Below are 11,000 nucleotides of genomic sequence, written 5' to 3'. Positions count from 1 at the left end.
GTAAGACGTTATAGGCACGTGTTGCTCTGCGTTGTTCTGATGGAACACGATACCTCTTCTGTTGGGCAGTTTTTGGCCAATTTTTGGTCGATCTTTAGCTTCAATCGGCCTAGATGTGGAGAGTAAAGTCTTTAGTTTTTGTTTGAATGCACAGGAATAGTTAACTTCCATTGTTATGAACCTTGAAATATCCAAATCACCATTCGTTCTTGGTTGTTAGTCACTATTTGAACTGTATCACCACCCTTTAACCACGATAAGTATTAAAAATATGACCTTTTTCTTGTTCTTGATCTACTGTAGTTGTTGAAGACTTTTCGGAGAAAAACTCAACTTTTGCGAGGCAACAATAATGCTACAGCTTGCACTTCTTTATTACCTTTTCTATCCTCAAATGCTGAAGGTACGTAGGTTATTTTTTTATTACCCAGATCACGTTGTCTCCCTTCTGGCTGCAGTCAACCACAGTTGTTAACACTCCATAAACTCCAATGAAGCACGTCATGTTTTCTCCCAAAACGTTATGTACGTACTTTACCGGTTGATAGGTTACTAGGTCCTACTGTCTCGACAACATTTTTTGCAACATCCTTTACTACAGTCCACAGGCCGTCGTTACCCTCCCCAAGTTCACTGCCGAAGCCCGAAAGAAAGGAAAATGAAAACCACCACCGAACCGTCTGCACCAATGCACCGGAAAGTCGCGAAAATAATTGCATAAATTATGATGTACCCCAACGCATTTCTCCTTCCTTCTCCACCACGATTACCCACGTTCACGATCGTGCTGCATTATGCACGCACAGCGGCTGGTGGGTTGGTCCGGAAAGCAAAAGGAAAACCCCACCCCACCAAACCCCACCGGTACCGTATCGGTACCGGGCTCGTTACAGGGCTCTGTCTGGTGGAAAATCGCATTTGATTAACAACCTACAGTTCGCCGGCTTGCAGTCGCGGGTGCAACTGCACAACTGCACGGTGCACGGGACGTCCAGTTGCATTTTCGTGGCCGACAACAGTGGACGCACGGATAGCGCGATGCTTCCCGGATTGTTAATAGTGGCGGGCATCCTGCTAGCGGTCGTCACTATCCCTTGGTACTGGTCTCAGCTTCTCCGTTGGGCTGATGAACTACCACGTGCCACACCGTGCCACCGTTGGTTCGGAAATTTGCCCGATTTTTTCGGCAAAAGTCCCAGTGAAGTGTTTCTGGTGCTTGGGCGCCACTTTGGCCAACACGATCGGTTGTTCACGTTCCGGTTCGGCTCACAGGTGGCGATCGGGATCACGCATCCCGATCTCGTGCAGCACGTCCTCACGCATCCCGCTTGCCAGGCGAAACCGGACGTCTACAAGGTCGTGCGACTACCGCACGGTCTACTGGCGGCCAAATGTAAGAGGAAAATAGAATCCCGAACAAGTTCGAACGTGTGATCGATCCGTTTTGTGCCCTCGGTTTCGTGCATTCCAGATGACGTGTGGAAGGTGCACCGTAAAATCCTCAACTCAACCTTCAACGCCCGCATCCTGGAGAGCTTCGTACCGATTTTCAACGACAGCTCCCGGCGACTGATAGGGCGACTGGACCACTACACGCAACCAGGAACCGACCAGGGTCCGTGCAATATCCTCGAGTACATCTCCGCCTGTACGCTCGAGATGATCTGCCGGACGTCACTGGGTGGTAAGGTTCTGGAGCGTGAAGGAGCCGAACTGTTCATTGCCAACCTGGAAGTGTAAGTACGGCGTTGCGGTGGCCACACTCCGAGAGCATAAATTCCTATCGGTTCGCTGCTCGGAATGCAAATTGGTTAAACTTTCCTTTTCGTTCGCCATTGTGGAAGGTGTGAGGTGTGGGTTTGGTGGTCTGGCCGTGGTCGAGGTGTGCGGCTGTGCGTTCTGTGGTCGGTACCGACTGTAGGAGGATCTGGAGTTTCAAGGAAATCCCACACAAAACTCACCAACCCTCTGCCCGGTAGGCGTTGATGTTAATTAGATTGGTGTGGTGCGTTGATTGCGTATTGTGTGGGTGTGCCAGGCAGTTTAAACAATTACCACATGCCACAAACACCAGGTGTTGTTCGTGCGGGATGTTTGAAGTGTTTTTTTGCAGATGGCGGCTTAAAAATAGGGTCTACTTAGGGATTTAAAAGCGATGATACCGTTTTTGGATGACTTTCAAGGAAAATCCGGATCCTTTTGCTACTTTAGAAGTCTTAAAATGTACCGTTTTCTACGTAGTGCCGGAAAAGGAAAAATCGAAAATCCCAAACGCATTCCCCTCTCCTTTCTGCAGCGCCCTGAAGACGATCGGTGTTCGGATTTTCAATCTATTGCTTCACATCGACTTCATCTACCAGTTTACCGAGCTGTACCGCAACGAGATGAAAGCAATCAACGTGTGTCAGCAGTTTACGAGTAAGGTATGGAACGAGCCCCTCATTGACAGCCCTCCTCTCCAAAATATTCGCTCACCATTGCGCCTAATCCTACCAGATAATCCAAGATAAGCGGGAAGAAATTGGAAGATTTTTCAAAGAAAGCCCCAACCAACCAACGTCAACGGTGCCAGTGAACGAGGAGGAGAACGAAGGCTACAAGCGGCCCCAGATTTTTATCGATCAGCTCATGAAGATTCCGCTCACCCAACCGGGGGCGCGTCAATTTTCGGACGAAGAAATCTCGGACCACATCTACACGATGATCGTGGCGGTAAGTACAGCGATGCCAGGTTCGGTTGGTTCGAATGTGCTGAATGAATGGTTCCCCTTTCTGTGGCGCAGGGAAATGAAACCTCGGCCACACAATTAGCACACACCTGTCTGCTGCTGGCCATGCATCCGGAGGTGCAAGCGAAAGCATACGCAGAGGTACGGGAACTGCTCATCGAGCCCGATCAGGAGGTCACGATCGAGTTGCTGAAGCACCTGACGTACGTGGAGAAGGTGTTAAAGGAGGCAATGCGTCTGATGCCGGTGGCACCGATCGTCGGAAGGCAGAACCTTACCGAACTGGTGCTCGATGGCCACCGCATACCGAAGGGTACGGTGTTGCTGTTCAACTTCTACGCCCTGCACCGCCGAAAGGATGTCTGGGGTCCGACGGCGGATCAGTTCGATCCGGATCGGTTCGATTCGGATCGACTGGCTGCGTCGCACGCCACGCACGCTCACCTGCCGTTCAGTGGAGGGCCACGGGGTTGCATCGGTTATCGGTATGCGCTGATGAGCTTGAAAACATTGCTGGCACTGATCCTGCGCAATTACGAGCTGACGACGCGACTACGCTACGAGGACATCCGCTATCAGTATCAGATTTCACTCAACCTTGCATTTGCCCACGAGCTGCAGCTTCACCGACGCCAGTAGTACACGAGAAGAAGAAGGAGGAGAGGATGAAGGTGATATCCCGCTAATAAAGTGTGAAACCTGCGGGGCTAGTTTAGTGCTAATTTTGTGTTTACACTTGGCACTCACTCACGGTGCACTTGCCGGTGCTCTCCAGTCGCAGTTGCGGACCTTTATTTATGCTATTTACAGCTGCGAGTTTTTTGCGGAATCGGTCAAGTTGGTTGGTCGGTGCTTGTGGTGGTCACTTCTACTTGTTATCTTTGCTTTTCTCTTCAACCAGCGCCCTTGTTATGACGCAACGCATCAAATAATACGCCATCTCACACGTGGTTCCGGCTACCGGGGAGAAAGGGAGAAGAATGCAGATCATGAGGTATTTGTGACAGAAAGATGCTGAACGAACCATCAGGCAATGGTTTACTTACTCATATCATCCAGACACTCGTCGATGGTTTCGCTGGAACCACCCCAACCGACCGCCAGTCCGGCTTCCTTGTTAACCTTCATGTCCTCCGTCAGTATACCGAGCGTCTGCAGATAGCACCGGACGAAGCACTGCAAAACAAGCATCAGAATCGGATCAGAAAATCGATTATCATCTAATGCCCCGAAGCAAATCGACGGGACGTCCCGCACGCACCAACGGTATCCGGTCCGTTTCGTCCGGGAAGCTGCCCGTCTCGTTCATCTCATTCCAGTACTCGGTCTGTATGATAAACGTTCGGTTGCACTCATTGACGGCTTCCTGCGGCGAGACACCACCCTGTGGTTGCTTCTTGATGGTGGCCGGATCAGCCAGCATCGAGCTCCGTTGGTCCGCACTATCCGTGTTCAGCATACTGCACCCAACCGCTCCACCGAGTGTAAGGGCCAGCAGAAGGGCCAACGTAGCTCCAAGCCACAGGCTGCCGACGTCTTTGAATGGTTTTTCCATTTTTCTTCGCTTCGGGCGCATATAATAAAAACCAGGGAGAGAGATAGAGAGAGAGAGAGACATTAATATGCAGCGAGTTTTTGATCGATATAGATCGCTCCCAGGGGTCTTCGCGTTTCGTTCGCTTTTCCTCTGAGCCGTGAGCTTGATTTAGTGCTAGCGGCGCCGGTTGGCCAAGCGGAAAATGTCTCCGAAGAAAACGTGCAAACGTCGGCGGCAAATTAGGGGGGGCGGCAAGGGGGTGCTGCACGTCATTAGTGGACAGTGAAGCACGATAGACAGTCGCTGATGCGCTGCAGCGTCTTCACTTTCGCGGAACCGTTTCATCTGGGTTCGCTTCTTTTCGATTTTTCTTTCTACTTTTTTTTATAAACCGATGGAAAACGCTTGTTTTTTTGCATCTTCTCAAAATCAAATCATTCCATTTCAATACTTTTTCAGACAACACACAGACACATTCCCTTTGGAAGCGTCCGAGGTTCAATCGATTGTTTGGCCGGACTCAGCAAACTCTGTAGCTTCAATTGAAGCATGAAGCGCTTTTTGGTCACGTCACGGGGTTTTCGTGCGGATTGACCACACTCTCTGCTCGGCTCTTTAATTTCCCTTAAACACGATTGTTAATTTGCCGTCAAAACAGAGCGCACGAACGGAGCTTTCTAAGTCAACTGGAGCACGTGATTGAATGTGATGTTCGCGAGGTTCGCTTTTCATCATCTTTGGCAAGAAAAGGCTTCGTTGGCCTGGTGCCAGGCCCCGTTATGATGTGCATATCGGATTACGCACGATTTACCGACCGCCAAGCCGGGACCGGAACGCTGCATCCGGTGGTCCCAAAACGCACGCACACTGATGACGACAGGCGACAGCAAGAGCAAGTTGTTAGATCGCGCGGAAAAGCGCCTTCGCTCGTTTGCATAGCGCGAAGGAAGTGAGCGGCATGATGGCAAAAGGCCACCCAAAAATATGACCACACTTTTCGACCAAGGACGCGGCCATTATCCCCTGGAGTACGGGACCGAGGAAAATATGATAAAAGGAAGTGGTATCAATTTCATCACCGGGGACGGGGATTCGCGAATTTCTCGCCGCCAACTTTGGTGCGTTCCGGAGCATTGGGAGGCATACAAAAGGCCGAAGCGAGGGAGAAACGTTATATGGAGCCACATGAATCTCAAGAATTCGTCGGCGCGGTTCTTGCGTCGTTTGTTTTCCGCCGCCGCCGATCGATTCCGCCTCCGGTGCGCTCCTTGGGATCGGCATCCGGCGAGACTGTTTGTCTACTTTCACCGTCCCCGAAGGAGAGATAGAGAGAGAGAGAGTGAGAGAGTCCTCAACATTTTGACCTAAAAGACGCACCAAGTCTCGTAAACAACTGGCTCGCAACAGCGTCGAAGAAGCGTCGCTTTTCCAGGAGAGGCTCGAGAAGGTTTGAAGTGGCAAACATATTTGTCTCACGACCCTCCAGAAGCTCAATAGTAAACTATGGAAATGGTGCTCGGCGTTGGATTAGTAACATACTTGCAGAAGTTCGTCATTATGCGTTGTGGTCCTTCGACAGGCATAAAATCGAAGTCCACCGAACGGAACAGAACGGAACGGAAGCTCTGCTGCGCATCGACGCAGATAATTGAAACAAATCGAAACCGAACCGACCGACCCGGGAGAGTGTTAAGAGCAAAATGGTCGATTTAAGGGCTGAAGCTGCGATGAAGCATTACACGCCCAATCAGACTCCGGCACCCAGGGCACGCAATCAATGGCAATCGATGGTGCGAATCGATCAAGTTAGAGATCGTTGGTTGCTGCTGCTGCTGCTGCTGCTGCTGCTGGTGATGTGGCTGCCAGCAAGATGGCGAGACTGTGGTATGAATAAAATACCAATCGAAAGTTATGCCAGGAGGGGTGTGCCAGGATGCTGATACGATCTGTGTCGGCGGCTTGCTGGTTGACTAGCTAATCGCGTAATGCGTTCTAAGGATTATTTATGCCTCGAAACGAAACGGGCTCCAACGGAAATCAACAAACACCGGGGCACCCCGGGTGCCGAATCGGGTACATGAGTAAGCACATGTAAATCACTCGAAGAATCAGCAATCAATTATGGGAGACGAGGGGTGTTGAGGTTTGAGGAATGGGGGAAGCAAAACCCACTCACTGAATCGCCTTTCCATCCGACAAACCAGGGGTTGAACGCTAGGCGCTCGAACGGATGGACGGCAATCTGCATAGTACCAACGTTGCCAACGATGGAGAAATGGTGGAAAATCGGGAAAAACGCTTTCTCAAGCAGAAGGAAACACATATAGCACACATCCTCCAGCACATGGCTACTGCTGCTGCTGCAGCCATGTTTGTGCCAACGGAAGCAGTGGTAGGTTTGGTTTTTTTTGCTGGGACTCAACCCACACGGCCTGGATCCTGTTTTGAAGGAGCGACTGAGGCCAGATTGTGGTACTCGCTTCCGGCAGCACTAGAGCTTTTGTTGTCCCCGGATAGAGAGGCCCCTGGAGAGTATGCTTTTCCCCCCGGGAGGGTGCTAGCGTATTTTTTTCCTCGCAGCTCTGGCAGCATACAAATGGTAGATTTGCTTGGGTACATGGTCCGCAGAACCATTATGGCTGTCACTGTGTAAGATCGATTTAGTTGATAGTGAAACAGCAAATAGTACACAAACTAATAGTAGATTCTTTGCAATAGTTTATCAAAAGCCACCTAAGACTAACCCTTGGTGATACTCCCAAAGAGACGATTCAAACAACGATTGCAGAGAAACAACAGCCAAAAACAAACGTCACTGCCTACTGATCCGTAACGATGGACACTTGATTTTCTATCAGCAAAACCACAGACACCGCTTGGTAAACGCTACGGATGCACTGATTCCGGACCGCATATCAGTGCGACCTTTATACGCATCCCCGGGGCCAGCACGAGTTGCACCAGCCACTAACCTTCACCGGTGACCGTCATGCGATGCAATTTGACAGCGCGACGTCTGTCGTGATGGACAATTTGGAATCGAATTACTACCAACCTGCCCGCTGAGCCCATCGCTTCGAACGATATTGCCAACCATACGGTACATACACACACGGCACAGAGCTCAATTTGACCGTAGTTTGGTTTGGCCAGCCACTTACTGGGCAGGTAGGTCTGACGTGACATCAAAGCGACACCGGGCAGAACCTTGTTCACCGGTACTCAAATCAAATTACTGGATAGGCCTTTCGCATGGTCTGACATGTACACGTGAAATGACACGTGGGGCATAACAACAACGCGGATAAACTTCAACTTCCGCTGCTGCTGCTGCTGCATTCGCTTTTTCCGCTTCTGGTTCCGGTCGTCCGCTAAATCGACGTCAAATTTCACAACAACGGCGACGACACATCGCGGAGCACCATTGCGCGATGTTTAAAATTGTTTTGCAAAGTGTCTTTAGTACATGCGTGTAGGTTCGTGCGTCGTGAGGGCTGAGACACACCCAAAAGGATCAACGCAAAATTGTCGCAACCATTTCGGGAGTTGGCAGAGCGATGAACGCACAACCAGCTTGGTTGGCAGCTTGGCGACCAAATTCCACTACCAAACTCATGCCGGGGCCCTTTAGTTCTTCCCGGGAAAACCCCATCCCCGTAGCACACGTACCGAGCGACACACGTACATAGAGAGAAAGAAAGAGAGAGAGTGGCTAGGATAGATTGTCGTTACTCGTCGTTAGAATGTTGTCAGTGCTCGGTGGTGGTTGGCTGGATGGCTGGCTAGGAATTCAATTTTGTTGTCACATTAAACGTGCACAACTTGTCCCTCTCTCCCTGACGCTTATTGGTGTGCATGGGAGCGCGCGTGTATGTGTGCACTCCGATGGGTATGAATTTTAAACGAACCCATATCAACGAAATACCGGGAATTATGTGGTATGTGCGCTGGAAGCGCGCCCCGTCATGCTCTTAGTGGCTTCTAATCGCTCCGAAATGCACAGCCATCTTCAACGTGGTAGTCAATTGGAATTTCATCAAAATGAAATTTTAATTACCACCGAACGGCACAGAATGATGATTTACATCGGTATTACTACAGCTTGATGTTCCTTTAGCGTCAGCGTTTATCATCACGAGAGGAAACAAATCGCGGAAATGACATTTCGCGTTACGTGTTGACCAGATTCCATTTATTTCATTTCCAACTCTTCTCTCCACTCAGTGTCGCGATCCAGGGGTTCCCTAATGTCCGTTGATTTTGTTGCGGCTATTCTGGATCCTGTTGCTCAGGCTGTTCGGGATGCCACCACCAATGTTGGACGGCATGGTGGCGTTCTCGGCACCACCAACACCACCCATCGGGTTCTCGGGCACGGTCGTGTTCAGATTGTTGGTCAGGTCACCCGGATTCGTCTGGTTACCGCCGGCACCACCAACCGGCATCTCACCGACCGACGGTGGGGTCATACCTCCGGGCAGCTGGTCCAACTGTGGTGCTCCGTTGATGGCTGTTTCGGTTGAGCAAGAATACATTACTTATGGATACCCGAACCTACGACCTCACGTCGCTCGAAGAACCGTTCGCAATGAGTTCTCCTTGTTGCAGCAGGAGGATGGACCCCCTCCCGATGGACCTACCAACGGCAACGAGCAACAGGACGACGACGGCAGCAAGCTTGAAAGCCATTTTTTGGGGGGAAGTTTTAGGGCGAAGGGTTTTGCTCTGTCTGTACGATGAAGCTCACGGGCACTGCTGCTGCTTTGACTGCCATATTGACCGAATGGGCGAGCTTTTATACTGTTTTCGTATGAGAACGAAACAGACGCGGGGTCCGTAAGAACGCTAGCGCCGAGGCTAGCGGTTCCCGGAGCGATAAAATGCAGAAATATTAATTATGACTATGTGCTCCGTTCGTTGGGTGTATCAACAGCCAGATGAGGTCAGCGAAGACACCGGGGACATATGGTTGGGTGACAATGGAAACATTAACCTAAATCATCCGGTACTTTTAACTAGTGTGAAGCTAGGAAATCGTATGATATCGTTTGTAATTACAAGTCGATTAGTTGTTACACTAAGTGGGTTTGGTTTGCCTAGAATACTTATAGTTAGCTCATAAATCATGCTACTTATATACTTTAATGCCAGATTTATGCCAGATTTATTTTAAGTAGTGAAATTTGTTCTGAAACTTGAATTAAACCTAACAAAGCCAAACTTATTGATTTAATATTGTATGAAAAGCATCATCTTAGGAATATCATGTCAAAAAGTTGATTCAAATTTTGAACAATAATATATACACTATTTACCAAATAGCCCCGTAGTTTTGAGGCAAATTAAAAAAGCATCACTTTTCCAGCTTCAAAAACTTATCAAAGAACGAAAAATTGAAAATTTAACAAAACAACGACGGGGCTACCTTAATAAACTTATAAGCTAACAAAAAAATTTGGTTAGTATATTTTAGATGATGCAGCAGAAAGCTACGATGAGCACAGGAAACAAATTTGATACAATAGTCATAATTTTTACCTAATCTTTCTCAAATTACGACCAAATGTTCTCGACAAGCTGTAATTTATTATGGCATTTACTAAAAAAAATAAAGGATGACAGTTTCCTAAAACCAATCTTCAAAAATGATCCATTTTTGGGTGATTTTTGTGATCGTGAAGAAAAATGATCATTGACTAAGTAGAATCCAATGTCATCATGCAACTTCACAGACATAGTGCTGCAACAAGTATTAGTGCCGTTGAAGCACGATTGCCACCAGAGAAGACATATAAAAAGATAAAAAAGAAATTTACACTTTCCCTGCAGTCACACATTCCAGTCAACAATGTGGCGCAGACGGAAGGCATATGCACACATGCATCTGAGTGCTGAAGCAAGTTGTAACAGATAGTGTTTGACTAATTACACCCTTGTATCAGCAACTGTGCGAGCACAGCCCCTCGAGGGAACGTCTGGTAGAGCAGAACTAGCCACCAGCATTTGGGTATAAAAAGGGCTGGATAGAACCAACCGAAAGCACACTTCTCACCATACCGCATTCGAACCACAGTTCCCAAGCGTACCTACAAAAAATATTAAAAATGGCATTCAAAGTTGTCGCCCTTGCCGTCCTGCTGGCCATCGTTGGTAAGTTGCGTGAGACATTGTAGTGAGTAGAACTTTTTTTAACTTACCATCCATCCCTTCTCTCTCCTCCAGCCATCAATGCCGCACCTCAGTTGGACCAGCTGCCCGGAGGTATGACCCCACCGTCGGTCGGTGAGATGCCGGTTGGTGGTGCCGGCGGTAACCAGACGAATCCGGGTGACCTGACCAACAATCTGAACACGACCGTGCCCGAGAACCCGATGGGTGGTGTTGGTGGTGCCGAGAACGCCACCATGCCGTCCAACATTGGCGGTGGCATCCCGAACAGCCTGAGCAACAGGATCCAGAATAGCCGCAACAAAATCAACAATCATTAGAAGTGTGCCTCCTGGGGGTGTACTGCTCTGGATCTGGACATGTGCATGGAAACTGAACTACCGCTAATACGAGGGACAACTTTCTGGTTTTCAAGGGGGGTTACAGGAGATGCTTACGGAGAGTGTGTAGTCAAAGGGGCGTCGGAGCTTTTGCTGTAGATACTACACGTTACGAGTGTTATGATTTCGTTCAATATTGGCATTAAATACAGAAGAAGCATACCGCATTCTGCTATATCGTTGCAT

General features: G+C 49.0%; 4 protein-coding genes across 4 annotated transcripts; 2 read left to right on the top strand and 2 right to left on the bottom strand.

Annotated features, from left to right (window-relative positions):
* The first annotated feature begins 990 nt into the window (after positions 1 to 990).
* On the top strand, positions 991 to 3,415 carry LOC125949524 (cytochrome P450 4c21-like). The gene is made up of 5 exons (XM_049676647.1): positions 991 to 1,393; positions 1,472 to 1,736; positions 2,297 to 2,423; positions 2,497 to 2,712; positions 2,784 to 3,415. The coding sequence occupies exons 1-5, from the start codon at positions 1,039 to 1,041 to the stop codon at positions 3,366 to 3,368; spliced, it is 1,548 nt and encodes a 515-aa protein (XP_049532604.1). The 5' UTR covers positions 991 to 1,038; the 3' UTR covers positions 3,369 to 3,415.
* A 138-nt stretch (positions 3,416 to 3,553) lies between these two features.
* Positions 3,554 to 7,147, bottom strand: LOC125949565 (general odorant-binding protein 84a). The gene is made up of 4 exons (XM_049676702.1): positions 7,011 to 7,147; positions 3,991 to 4,293; positions 3,776 to 3,905; positions 3,554 to 3,686 (listed from the first exon to the last, which is right to left on the bottom strand). Exons 2-4 carry the CDS (start codon positions 4,282 to 4,284, stop codon positions 3,598 to 3,600), a joined length of 513 nt encoding a protein of 170 aa, XP_049532659.1. The 5' UTR covers positions 4,285 to 4,293; positions 7,011 to 7,147; the 3' UTR covers positions 3,554 to 3,597.
* A 1,304-nt stretch (positions 7,148 to 8,451) lies between these two features.
* Positions 8,452 to 9,023, bottom strand: LOC125949570 (uncharacterized). Its single transcript, XM_049676708.1, has 2 exons — positions 8,907 to 9,023; positions 8,452 to 8,776 (listed from the first exon to the last, which is right to left on the bottom strand). Exons 1-2 carry the CDS (start codon positions 8,953 to 8,955, stop codon positions 8,511 to 8,513), a joined length of 315 nt encoding a protein of 104 aa, XP_049532665.1. The 5' UTR covers positions 8,956 to 9,023; the 3' UTR covers positions 8,452 to 8,510.
* Positions 9,024 to 10,307: 1,284 nt separating this feature from the next.
* LOC125949571 (uncharacterized) lies at positions 10,308 to 10,975 on the top strand. Its single transcript, XM_049676709.1, has 2 exons — positions 10,308 to 10,416; positions 10,489 to 10,975. The coding sequence occupies exons 1-2, from the start codon at positions 10,371 to 10,373 to the stop codon at positions 10,752 to 10,754; spliced, it is 312 nt and encodes a 103-aa protein (XP_049532666.1). The 5' UTR covers positions 10,308 to 10,370; the 3' UTR covers positions 10,755 to 10,975.
* The last annotated feature ends 25 nt before the right edge of the window (positions 10,976 to 11,000 follow it).

This window comes from Anopheles darlingi, chromosome 2 (genome assembly GCF_943734745.1).
Source record: "Anopheles darlingi chromosome 2, idAnoDarlMG_H_01, whole genome shotgun sequence".
Lineage (NCBI taxonomy): Eukaryota > Metazoa > Arthropoda > Insecta > Diptera > Culicidae > Anopheles > Anopheles darlingi.
This window is presented reverse-complemented; position numbering and strand designations above follow the sequence as displayed.

Bases quoted from the DNA above. Each gene is read 5' to 3' on its own strand.
- LOC125949524 (XM_049676647.1), top strand. From the start codon at position 1,039: ATGCTTCCCGGATTGTTAATAGTGGCGGGCATCCTGCTAGCGGTCGTC. The intron at 1,394-1,471 runs GTAAGAGGAAAA...CGTGCATTCCAG, and splicing joins CGGTCTACTGGCGGCCAAAT to ATGACGTGTGGAAGGTGCAC. The intron at 2,424-2,496 runs GTATGGAACGAG...TAATCCTACCAG, and splicing joins GTCAGCAGTTTACGAGTAAG to ATAATCCAAGATAAGCGGGA.
- LOC125949565 (XM_049676702.1), bottom strand. From the start codon at position 4,284: ATGGAAAAACCATTCAAAGACGTCGGCAGCCTGTGGCTTGGAGCTACG. The intron at 3,906-3,990 runs GTGCGTGCGGGA...CTTGTTTTGCAG, and splicing joins AAACGGACCGGATACCGTTG to TGCTTCGTCCGGTGCTATCT. The intron at 3,687-3,775 runs GTAAGTAAACCA...TCTCCCCGGTAG, and splicing joins CGAGTGTCTGGATGATATGA to CCGGAACCACGTGTGAGATG.
- LOC125949570 (XM_049676708.1), bottom strand. From the start codon at position 8,955: ATGGCTTTCAAGCTTGCTGCCGTCGTCGTCCTGTTGCTCGTTGCCGTT. The intron at 8,777-8,906 runs GTAGGTCCATCG...CAACCGAAACAG, and splicing joins CCTGTTGCTCGTTGCCGTTG to CCATCAACGGAGCACCACAG.
- LOC125949571 (XM_049676709.1), top strand. From the start codon at position 10,371: ATGGCATTCAAAGTTGTCGCCCTTGCCGTCCTGCTGGCCATCGTTG. The intron at 10,417-10,488 runs GTAAGTTGCGTG...TCTCTCCTCCAG, and splicing joins CGTCCTGCTGGCCATCGTTG to CCATCAATGCCGCACCTCAG.